This window comes from Corvus kubaryi, unplaced genomic scaffold (genome assembly GCF_017639235.1).
Source record: "Corvus kubaryi isolate FWS band 111438036 unplaced genomic scaffold, C.kubaryi_AGA036_p1.0 37398, whole genome shotgun sequence".
In the NCBI taxonomy this organism is placed as follows: domain Eukaryota; kingdom Metazoa; phylum Chordata; class Aves; order Passeriformes; family Corvidae; genus Corvus; species Corvus kubaryi.
Genome location: NW_024581137.1, coordinates 38,969,140 through 38,981,690, shown reverse-complemented (window position 1 = coordinate 38,981,690; position 12,551 = coordinate 38,969,140). Strand labels below are relative to the sequence as shown.

The 12,551-nt window shown below is 36.9% G+C and overlaps 1 protein-coding gene across 5 annotated transcripts in view; it reads right to left on the bottom strand.

Moving 5' to 3' along the window:
- Window positions 1-11,240, bottom strand: part of SLC39A12 (solute carrier family 39 member 12) — a 36,128-nt gene extending 24,888 nt beyond the window's left edge. For 3 of the 5 annotated variants that reach the window (XM_042043757.1, XM_042043758.1, XM_042043760.1), the window contains exons 1-5: window positions 11,125-11,197; window positions 10,330-10,506; window positions 8,861-9,213; window positions 4,123-4,404; window positions 1,488-1,695 (exon numbers count right to left, since the gene is read on the bottom strand). In XM_042043757.1, the coding sequence (XP_041899691.1) occupies window positions 1,488-1,695; window positions 4,123-4,404; window positions 8,861-9,130 (760 nt within the window). In that variant the 5' untranslated portion in view covers window positions 9,131-9,213; window positions 10,330-10,506; window positions 11,125-11,197. Of the gene's footprint in view, window positions 1-1,487; window positions 1,696-4,122; window positions 4,405-8,860; window positions 9,214-10,329; window positions 10,507-11,124 lie in introns of all 5 variants that reach the window. The other 2 variants (XM_042043756.1, XM_042043759.1) reach the window with 2 other exon arrangements.
- Between the last annotated feature and the right edge of the window lie 1,311 nt (window positions 11,241-12,551).

The following is a 12,551-nucleotide window of genomic DNA, read 5'->3' as shown; positions in this document are numbered from 1 at the left end:
GCCACAGCCAGGTATTCAGATCAGGAGGCAGATCCTCTCTAGGGTGTCCTGAAATCAATCTTCAGGATGCTCTGCTGCCCTTACACTTCAAAAGTGCAACATAGGACAGCGAATTTTCTGTCTCTTTTGATTAACTGGGAAGCATGCCTGCTCACAGCACTCAAACCAGAATGAGAGAGCCAGAATCCCTAAGCCAAATCTGAGCTCATGAACGGATGTACCTCATGACATAGCTTGGGTGCAATGGGTGGTTCTGCTGATGGACTGCCTGATTATTTGAGGAGGCAGGCCATATCCCATTTTACTTATCACCTTCCTTCACCCCTGCATTTTCAAATGAAGCTATAGCAATAATTTCTGTAAACCTTAAAAAAAATGGTCCACAATGGACCTTCTGTCCATTAAAAAAAAAAAAGGTCCACAAATTAATTTTAAAGAAATTTAGATTAACGAGAATGTTTTCAAGTGAAAATTATTTTTTAATGTTGTTACTCAGAAACTGCAAATGGTATAATCTTAATCATAAATCTCACAATAAGATTTCTGGTAAGATGCTTCACTACATTCTTTTTGGCTACTTAAACAAAGAGATCTGAATGGAGCTACAGGTATATTTGTTTTCTAAATATAGTAACATCTAATTTTCTTTTTTCCATGCTTCCTGATTCTTACTCTTTCCTGAAGTTGCTGTTCAGAATTTTAATAAATTTAAAGGGACAGTATAATTAGCTTAGACTTAAAATATGCTTACTCTGTAACAAACTGGTTAAGCACATTTTTTTATTTTTCTGAACATCCTAACACCACCAACCATACCGTCCTGCTATTATCTTCACTGGGGCCCAGATTTCACCATATATAGATATTTAGTAGCACTGTGCTAAAAAGCTACTGTACATCCATTCTTGTGAGTTAATTATTTTAGAAAATGTGGCTGGGCAATTTTAAAGGAAGGGCTTTGCTGCCAAACCAGTTTATGTAAACACAATCGAGGAGCCCCAGTTCAGGGCTAAGGATTAGTATTTTTTTTAATATTTATTTCTGTGATTCAATTCACCTCTGTGTAATCTATGAATGTTAAAATGTTTTTACCTATGCCCAATTCAACTTTTTAATCTGTTTTAACCCATACTTAATGTAACTTTTTAAAAGTGATTTGAAAAGCTTGTGAAGTGTTGCTGTTATCAATTGCCACAAACAAGGAAAAGTAGATGTCTTATAACAACCTTCTAAATCTATACTAGGCCCCTGAGTTGATGGTACAGCTTCATAAACTGCCAAGCAGGCACAACCTTTTACAGAAATTAATAGCTGCTGTTGCTCAGAGCTCAACATTTGTTTTGTTTTGTTCCAGGTTTTTTGTTTTGTTATTTTTGGACCACTTAGAACTCTCCTATACTCCTATTTACTTATGGTTAAGTAGCATTTCTGGTAAGTCCAGCAATAAATTTTCCTAAAGAAAATGAACTTTGCATACTCCAGCTTACCTGTCACTTGGAGCTCAGTGGTACTATTTAGAGAATTGAAAATATATTTTATAAAAAATTCTGGGGAAGGCAAACTTGCTTTCCCCATACAGACTCCTTGGAGAGCCAGAGTAAGGATTAAAGCAGCCAGGCGTGGAAGAGTGTTTTCATCAGCACCATCTCTGTCCATAATATCAGCATTTTTCTCCAGAGTGCTCACATCAACACACTGAAATCAGGAGAAAACAGCATGAAGACAGTCCTAGTCACCTCCATTTAAATAATCAGAGTGACAGGAGGAGAAACTGGGGAGAACAATTTCACAGACAGTCAGAGTAGAAAAAATGCTAAGGTGTAAGCTGTTATTGCCAGCAAGACAGCTAATCAAAGGACATTTTCAGACAAACAGGCATAGAATAAAAAGTCTTGAACATTTACTCAGTGTCTAATGGGGAAAAAGTATAGTCTTTCATTCAGGTTAATTTTGCTTAGTGTTATTTTCCTGCTGTTTCTATTGTTCCCAGTGTCCTCCTCAATTACATCTACATCTACTTCCAGAAAGTGGAAGAAAGGGAGGATTTTTAGTTAAGGCACGAGAAACTGGCTCAAATAATAGAGACTTTAACTCTTCATCTCAACCTTCAGAACAAATTCTTTAAATGTTTTTAGTTCCTTACCTATTAAATGAAATCAATAGTTTGTTATGGAGTAGTTATCTGGGGACAATATGGAAAGATACAATTTTGCAGAAAAAGGATGACTTTCCTGCTGGGTGGCCAAATAAAAACACTAGTCAGTGGTATACACCCATGTGTGTGGATGCCTGAAAACTCTCTCAGTCACCCAGAAACTTATTCCCCTTTTCTCATTTTCTTCCCTTTTTTCCTTTCTTGTTTATTCTCACTGCAAATAGTTGGGTTTGAATGAAACAACCAAATAAAAAAACAAAGGCAAAAATTGCTTAATTTCATTTGTTTCTAACTCATATTAACAAAATTAAAAAGTCAGCTAGATGAGCCAGTACAGTAAGTAATTTACTTTGTACATACTCATGTCTCTGTATGTAGGCCATAAACACTGCAGAGAGCAGGCTGGCATTTCTTTTCCTGTTCATTCACTACACATTAAAATTTCCACAACCCAGAATTTAATTTCTCATTTCAAACAAGATATTAGGTGCTATGACTAAAGAAGACGATATTTTCTGTGAAACTAAAACACATAAAGAGCCACTAAAAACGCTTTTCTTCCCTGCACTGTTGGCCCTTTTCATAACACAAGTGTTGTGATGCCAAGGATTATGTTTTGTGTACCTTTCATAAAAGAAACCTCTTTTCCTTCAAGTCAGTGAGTGGGGAAGTCCCAGTCACTGGACAGGCTTGACAACTGATTATACTGCCAGCATAAACAAACAGAACCCTCAGTAATGCATATTATGGGTTGTTATTCTATCTTGACATTCCAAATACCCTCCAGTACCTCTTTACAGTTGCTCAGATACCATTGGAGTCCTTGGAAATCAGCACGTTCACCAAGACTCAGAACCAAAAGTACTGGTCAATGAATAATTTATGGTGGGAAACAATCACACAAAGAAGACAGAGCGAGGAACTGAGGTCCTCAGCATTCTGGACACAGCCAGGTCTCCTACCCATCTTCTGTTTGTGCAGAAAACCCTACTACAGCATGCTATAAATTAAAATCTAATGAAACGAAAAGGACAAATTTGAGTTTTGTATGAACCAAATTTAACTCAGTACATTGAACAGGTCTAAGGGGCTACAAACAGGAGGTCAATCTGTACTTTAAGAGTTATCTAATCTGGCAAAAACCTGTTTTATTGCCCATTACAAGGAAATCTTTTTCCTAGATTTTGAACTCTAGAATATTATTCTATTATTTTATAGACCCTATTTGAGATAAGAAATTCTAAACAGCAGTGAGAAAACTCCCTGCATGTTTCCTGACTTAGAAAGGATAATCTTAGCTGAAAATATGCAATATGCTTTTTTTTAAACTTAAGCTTATCTTCATCAATCTTTCTACAAGGCATATCCACACTGGTAGGTAATTAGTCACAAATGTATGTGTTCCAACTGAAGGAAGCTATCACATCTTTGGACAGATTCCTTATTCCATCCAGCTTTGGATAGACATGGAAGTGTAGAACCTGGCAAGGATTTCATCACAGCAAAATAATTCATTATTTCACCTATATCAGCCAGTAATGGAGCTGTTCTGCTTTATACCATTGAAATGCAAACATTGCTAGTGTATTGATACTAACAAACACAAGAGATGAGAAAGTATTTTCTGTCCTTGGAGCCAAGTGCAAGATCTTGCATCTACACAGAGCTGTGCTCTTTTCCATCTGCCCTAAGCAGGGGAACTGCATCTAAATTACCTATTGGGAATGGTCCCTGAAGTGCAGTATCTCCCCAACCATGTCGCAGCAGTTCCTGTGGAAGTGGCAGATGCCAGAAACAACTCACAGAAAAGCATTAAACAGCACATATAACACAACACCAGCCTGTGCTCTCACACTGTCATTTACCAGTTTTCTGGAGGACTGTGATACTGGCACAGTGTCTGTACTAGCATAAAGGCATTCTACCTGTAATAAAGATGAAGTTATCTTGATGTATGTTTTCTTTACCTGGTTTTCAGAAGTTTTAAAATGTTGCCTTACTGCAGCCAAAATATCTTCCGTTTCATTCCGTGAAAAAAAATAACAGTCTTCATCATGTCTTAAACTAAGCATACTCTGTAGGTAAAATTTATAATCCTTATCATTCAAGCTGAATTCTGAAGAACACATATCTCTATGATGAAGAATGTAGTAGAGAAGGACAAGAGAAATTCTCTCAAATACTTCTTCACTGAGATGGTCTTCTAAATCTCCTCCAGCTACTAGTAACAGAGCATCCGGTTCAAGGCACTGTGAAGAAATAAAAATTAATGGAAATTCCACTCAAGTGACATGCTGCCAGGCATCTGCAAATACAGATAGGAAGGACAGCAGGAGAATACAACTTCTATATTTAAGGGATCAAACCCAAAACTACACAGATGCAGGCTGACAGAATAGCAGGAGGAGGGTGCAGGTAATTCATTGCAAGATCATACCATGGGGTTTTTTTCCAGACCCCTCTTTATTTTTAAGAAAAGTCAAGTGCCCTAGAGATGGGACTTTGAACAACCTTGTCTATTGGGAGGTGCTCCTTCTCACAGTAGGGGAAGTGGAACTGATGCCTTAAGAGGCCTCACAGAAACAGAGACTAGACAGGAGTAAGGGAATAAAAGTAGGTATTTATTTGAAAGGCCTTCAAAGGTAGCCCCTGGGGACTCTGAAGCTATTCTCAAAATGGACCCCAAGATGGACCCCAGGTCACGAGTTCTTCACCCTTTTATAGGTTTGGTTCATTTGTATAGCAGGGTTAATTCTCCAATTAAAGCTTCAGTTTTACTCTCAGCTTGCCCCCCCCTTAGAGGCTCTTTGGTTTACACTTTTGGGCCTAGGACAGTCTCGGTGTCCTTGGAAAGCAGGGCCACAGAGGCTTTGTTATGTCTACCTAGCATGAGAGAGCAGAAATTAACAGGCTACAAGAAACTTCAGAGTCACACACCAAGCAGTACAGAATTTGAAAAACATAAAAATTAAAACCTAAGGCATCAGAACTACATGATCTTTAAAGTCCCTTCGAACTCAAACCATTCTATGATTCTATTTTATGATTCTATGATTTAGTGGTTTTAGACTCAGTACAATTAGGAATAATTCTGATCAATCATTGTAGAAAGCAAAAGCCTTCCACTGGCTTCAACAGATTATACTGCTGGTTATAAATTTATTAAATAAAGGCTAGGCCTATTCATATTTTCATCTGTGCATTCTATGTGTTTGCATTATAAGATAAAAACAGTTGCTGAACTGTAGTTAATTGAGGCTATGTAAACAGAAGTTATATCATATTCAATGCACTGTTCAGAGACTTAATTGACCCTATAATCACACAGCTATTTTTATGTTTCTCAATGGATTCTGTTAACTGCAACAATGAGATCCAGTGCAGAGAGCCAGCACAAGATCTAACCCCATTTAGTCCTTCAAATGCATTTCAAGAGAGACTGAAATTACATATTCATCATGTGAAGGCTTTACATCTGAGCACAGATCTTTTAATACGTGTATACACACACACACACACACACACACACACACACACACACGTATCTATCTATCTCTCTCTCTCTCCCTCAATTTTTTCTTGCTACAAAGATGCTTTGCAGAAACTTTTGCCTCTCATACAAAAGTTAGTCTGTAAATTAGACCAGAAGACTAATAGAGGTCTATCTCAGACCATGACAAGACACCGAAGTCCAAAATAAAGAATCCTCTTGAAGAGATCTTGTAATTAATGTTATTCATTCTGTATCTGTTTTTTTCTTACAGATTCCTTTCTAAGCATGTTATAGATGTGTCAGCTAATCTCAAGAATGGTAGAGCAGCTGAACTGTATATTTCAGAGAAGAAACTACAACACATGAGATACCATGGGAGGATCAACACTGCACTTGAATAAATTAATGAATCCAGACAGGATCCAGTTTGTAAGAATAAATTTTTTGTGTCTACAAGCATGATGTATTGGTTGGTGGGGCTCACCTTGTATGTTAGTTCATTTTCCTACACTGAAGCTCACATTGTCATGTTCAGAAGTCAAAGTTCCTTGGAGGAACTGAGAGAGCTGCTACTTTTTAATATGAAGAATTCTAACCAAAATTCTCAAAATACTGAATCTAAAATAAAAGGAAAAATGAAAACTGTGGATATTAATATCCAAATTAACTATTTATATACCTAAATAAACTAGATTACAGTATGATTCACTGTGTCCTGCCTACACTGCTTTTCAAGGTCTTTAAGCCTAACTTTTCCTAATGCAGTCTCTGAGAATTACTCTTTGGACTAGGAGGAGTCTATTCTGTTTTCTGTCCCAAAGACCTCGAGTCAGTCAACCAGCCTTTATGAACACGCAGTAGTAATACAATAAATATATGGCATGAAGTTGAAGATTTTCAAAGATTTCTATAAGATTTTAAAGCCCACTGAGGATAAATTGCAATCAGTGAGTCCATTGTTTGCAATCTTGCAAGGAAGATGACTGAAAAAAAATTGCTATTTAGAAGGAAGCAGGTGCATTGTAAAAGTTACTCCATAGCATATGGGTAGCCCATGGTGAGTGACCCTTGAAGAGATATTAAGAGGATATAAATTGGTTTGTCATTGGGTTGGTTTTTTTGTTTGTTTATTGGTTTGGGGTTTTTTTTGCTGCTACTAATATTTTTACAGGAATAACCATCTGCATGTCCTTGATTTAGAAATGCTTACTTCCTATAAAAAAGAAGCCCAGAACTTGGGCACTGAAGTCTGAGTTTCTTTTGTTTAAGTGGCCAGAAGGACCAAAAAGATTTTCTTACCAAGGCAAGAAATATATGACTTCTGTGTGTTTAGGAGATGAAGTGTCAGATGCCATTCAATAGCTGCCAGCCGCTGCCCAAAGGGTCTTAGGGCCACTACATAACAAAAAACCAGAAGAAGGTCTAAAAAAAGTGTTAAACTTCACTGCTTTTAAATGCCCATTAGAGATATCATAAAAATAATAATAAAAAACTCTGAAAACAAAGTCATGTGGTATAAATGGAATCCTGGATTTGGAAAGGAAATTTGAATCTGAAATCAATTAGTGATTCCCAACAAGTATGAGGAAGAAAATGCCAAGACAAGGTGGGGCATTCTGTTTCAGATTTTTATGATTCTGAAGGATAGTGCTTCTTGCACAGTTTTTGCTGTCTTGGTTTACCAAATCTTGTTAAATAATCATGGGTGATTTCAACACAGTGCCATGTGGATTCCATGTGACTGAAAATACCATATCTCTCTCAAGGATTTCCTACAGAAAACCATGCTCCTGTGGTGCTGGCACAGAAATACTGACAGTGCAGGATGTGTGCAGTGTTTCTGGCTCAGGTGACACTCAGGAGTACTGGAAATGGTGAAAGTCCTCAAACTCTTCCTATAGGAAATTTCCAAGATGAAACCTGAACAGAGCAGCAGAACTGACAAAAGTCAGTCCCAGCTATGTTTCCCTTAGATTTCTTCAATCCAAGGACACAGTGGGCAAGCTCTCCAGGAATACATCACAAATACAAGAAAAAAACCATCGCACTCAAGAAGAAAAACAAAGAAGATAAACAAAAACCTACTCCCATTTACTGAAGTTTAGGAGGACTCTATACCCACGTTTAATACAGTGTCAGCTTTCAATCTGGGGCCATATCTGATGCATATTCGTTGCCCATATGTGAATAATCTCCTTTATAAAAAATTATCCATTTAGGTAATGACAGACACCTACAATATTTATGTATGAAATTTCACATATGGGCTCGTATGAAAAATGGGAGCATTTTTAGAAAGGGTCAATTAAGTGAGCAGCTGTCTACTGCACAGGATGAAAAGATTCCCATTTCATTGGCTTGGTAGATTGCCGAGAATAGCACCTTGTAAAAGCATTCACCTTTCTGACCATCTTCATAAGTGTGGTATAAAGTGACACTGCTGTATGTAGGTCACTGAACAGTGCCAGAGCCAGAGTAATGAAAGCCAGGGCTGACCAAGCCCTTTGTTGTCCCCTTCAGCTAAGTTGCTCACTAACACTGTCCCTGTCCTTTCTTCATTGAATCAGGAATGAGTTCTGAAAATATTCTCAAGTAGACAACCAATCCCTCTGTTCAACTGTACACTGGACTAGTTCCAGTTTCAGTTTGGATTTGTAGATTCATTGTTCTGCCTTTCATTTTCCTTGACCTGAACTGCTTACCAAAACCCTCCCCTAAATCTTGAATGTTTCAGTGAAGTGGCACATAAATCTCAGACAATCCTGTCTGGGTTTTATTTTTATGAAGTAAAATCCAGAACAACAGCAAAAAAAAGTGGCAGAACTGGTCCCCAGCATTTACCTATGTCTTTCCATGGTGGAAATCCTGTGCCCCACATACAAGCTCGTGCTTTTATTGTTAGATCAGTTTTCAGTAGAAAAATTTTTGCTGGAAAACAAACACTTGGCAACTTTAAAAGAAAAGTTATTAGTGTTATGCGACTGAAGCATGGCATTTTTAAGGAATGTCTCTCATGTTTGGAACATCTCTTCATGAGCTCAAACAATAAATAATAATAATTCAAAATGAAACACAGCAGGGACAATTTTTTTGCTGCAACAACACGTTTTTTACATGTTTAGGTATCATATTCAGGACAGTATCACTAACAAATAATGTTAGAACTCACTGACGATCCTGTAAAGATATCCCTCATTAATTGAAGCACTAACCAGATTACAATCCTCTTGCATGCCATAAATCCGCTGTGGGCATTCAGCTCTCTCCAGTAACATTTTGACCAGTTCTCGTGAGTGGTTCATGTGGAGCTCAGTGTTTTCAGCTGAGAGAACGCGTAAAACTTCCACCAGAGAGCCTCTGCTGGGAGGATTGCTGCCATCCTGCCCATGCTCTTCCCCAGGCTGTCCTTCAGCAATGAGCACGCTGAATATGAAAGCAGAACATACCACCCCAAGTGCTGGACGCTTGGTCAGAAAACACATCTCCTCTTCCTGCAGTGTGTGATCTGCACTGAATGTTGGATTGTTGTTTGCCCTTCACAGCTTAAACTCGAAACCTGAAGAATCTGAATGGTAAAGGGGGAAAAAACCCAATCCTTTAATTAGTGTGAATGCAATATGTTCGAAAGGATTTATTAATTGGTCGGCTAAGCTGATTTGCAGTGACAAGCTGTTTTTGAACAACAGGGAGCCTGTAAGGGCTTTACAGCACAGAACAGCAGGAAACTAAGACAACCATGGCCTCAAAACTTCTTTAGAATTACCAACAAGAGGTTGTCTCAAAGTGCCCTTCCCTCTTCTTAAAAATAAAGTCTATGCCTTTCATTTCAGTGTTACGTTATTGCACTCACTAATAATTCTTTTTAGTAAGAACAGGAAAATACCATGGCTTTCACTTTCATTTAATTATGAAAACAGTTGTTTAGGAACAAAAATAGCTGCAAATAAATATTACTACTCTAATATTGATATGAATCTGCAGTAATTACATTACACAGCAATAATGTAAAGAAGGTTATATTGTCAAAACACTTTACCAGCATTACTAAACTCCATCTATACAGCAAAAAAAAAGAAGGAACTGGATGTACTTAAAAATTAGTGATATTTTATCTCTACTCAGACAGAAGAATTACAATGCTGAGGTTATAATTTCACTCAAAGAACTCAGTGAATAAACCAGACAAACAAGCTTAACTTGTTAACTCTAGGTGCAAAAGACATTTTGTACTATAAATCTGTCTTGTCACAATCCTCCCTAATAAACCACTCCCTCTGCTTTAACAGCAATCTATCTCAATATCAAAGCACAAGAAATATAAAAGAGTTTCACTTCTGTTTTCCACAGAAGTTTTGATTTTATTGATAGGCAGATGCTGGCAGTAATATACATACTCCGACAGTAACGCACATGTGCTAAACAGCCACATATACGTTCATCTTCTTTGAATTGCAATTTGATACGCGTGTTTTATTTTAAAGGAAACTCTGCTAACAAAATATTTAAAATGAAAAAAGAACTGCTGAATTCAAATGGGTATTCAGTCTGATAAAAGTTAGTATATTTTTAGATATTAGGAAATCTTTTGGTGTTTAGATATATTTTACTGTTAGCGATTAGGAATATGTATCATTGTTACAAAGATATTATGAACATTTATTTCTAAATGTTATTTTCTTACCTTCTGAAGGGAAAAAGAATGCTTGTGTATCTAGCTTTGTGGCCTTCTGAATCCTCAGAAGTATTTAGCTGCTGGAAGTCCAATGTTTTTAAAATTCCTTGATGGTGCTCTGGAAGCTGGAGAGGATTAGTTTATTGCTGCCTTGAAAAGTTTTCAGTTGCTATGGAGAGAGCTGCCCTTAAGGTAACAATGGAGGTGGGTAGGAATTAGTACATGTTCTTCTTGTACTTGCAAGTTCTAAGCATTGCATTATTAAATGTATTTCACATATTTTAGTAGTTATCATTTTATGGAAACAGTCTGTTTTAGAAGTACAAGATGTATAAAATCTGCTAAAGAATGTATTTCATTATGATGGATAATACATGCAAGAACTCATAACTGTTCGCTGTGTTACTAAATTATCAGATCACTTCTATAACAAACCTGAATTTTTTTTTATTAAAATATTAATACTTTCTGAAAATATGAGAACACGATAGAAACAGAAATCTTCTTAATCACATCCATAGAAAAATGATATTTTTTCTTTGCAAAACTCTGCCCATAGAGAACAGTCTCTTTCATCCCCACTTATTCTGTGTCACATTTGCACCAACTGCAAAAGCTGGGATAGCTCAGCCTGTGGTGAAAAAAAATTTTGTCCACCCACTCAGATTTTCCAGAGGGATGCTGTTACAAAGTTGAATTTACATCACCATGCCATTAAAATATTATTGCACTGGAAGTTAGCAAAAACTGTCACGACTGACAGATTCCACAGAGACTGGTACACCAGTCATATCAGTCTCCCACCTTCCAAACCTTCCGTGTTGCTATGAAGGACTATCATCTCAGCCGGCTCAACAAATCCTGTGAAGCAGTAAGCCTGTAGTAATAGAAACATCATCATTCTCTTTAAAGCTAGATTAATGAAAAAATCCTGCGTTCTAAAACGTCTGTAATGTCTCCTTCAAGGTGGCGAGCTCAAAGGGAACAGCCTTGTTTTGGCAAGACTGAGAACTGACAACTGACACTGACTATAAAAGAATTAAACTGACAAGACCAGCTTGAGGGAAGTGCAAAATGTAAACAAATGTTCTCAAAAATACAAAGTACAATTACATTACAGATTCTTGTGTAATGAAGGCTGAGTATTTTAAAAATCAGTCCTACTTTTAAATATTCTTTTTACTTCATAAATTACAAAGGATATTTATCAAACTAACATTACTAAATATACCACTGTATGAAAACAAGAATTACAGAAATTTTCATATAAATTTTTTTTTAGAAGAATGACTGAAAAGCAGAAACGCATGATAATATGCACTTCCTCTGGCTTTTATATAATTTGTTCTGTCAAACAAAGCTAACTATGTCCAGATTTGTTCCACTAATAAAAATAATTTCTCAGATAATGGGGGAATAGCTTCCAGCATTTAATTCTGGGGATTTCTCAATCTCCAAACAAACATAGAATAGGTTTATCTGTATATAATTTGATGTTTTGTGTATAATTACTAATTGAAATTAAGAATTCATTCCATTCAATTAAAGTGTACAAACAGAGGGTGAGTTGTTTCAGTTTGCCGAGAAAAGCTAACGTTTAAAAACACGTGATGATTTATAACTATTGAAAGCTTCTGAGAGATTTGCATAATAATACTGGCTACAACTTACTTTAATATTTATATTACAGAGTGATAGGAAAAAAAGAAAACATTAAGTACATTAAAAAGCAACAGATAATAATTGGTACAGGCTACTATGGCTGATCTCAAAGGGGAATACACTTCCCTTTTATGACTAAGTGTTGCAAACCTCCTCTGGCTTGGGAATGAGCTTCTCAGTGGTGGCAAAATCACTGACAGTGACTCAAGGCTCACCCTCTGCTTTTACCCTTGACACTGTGTTTTCAGTCACGCCACTGTCATTAAAGAACTATTCTGTCTACACAGCACTTGGATTACTACTTCTGAAGTAATTGCTGGCATCAGTTGCTAAGTCTTTTCTTCAAACCCTTGTGCAGCAGTATTATTCCCCCACTACCTACCCATACTGAAGCTGTTCCAGCTGATCAAAAGGGACCATGACAACAACAGAGCTGTGTAGTTAGACGCCCATTAGAAATTTGCTGAGATACACAGACAAAAATGAATCACTTGTACAGTTTAATATCTTAAAACCTCCTGAAGCACCTACCACTAATATTGTGACTCGTGTTACAAGACTACCATTTT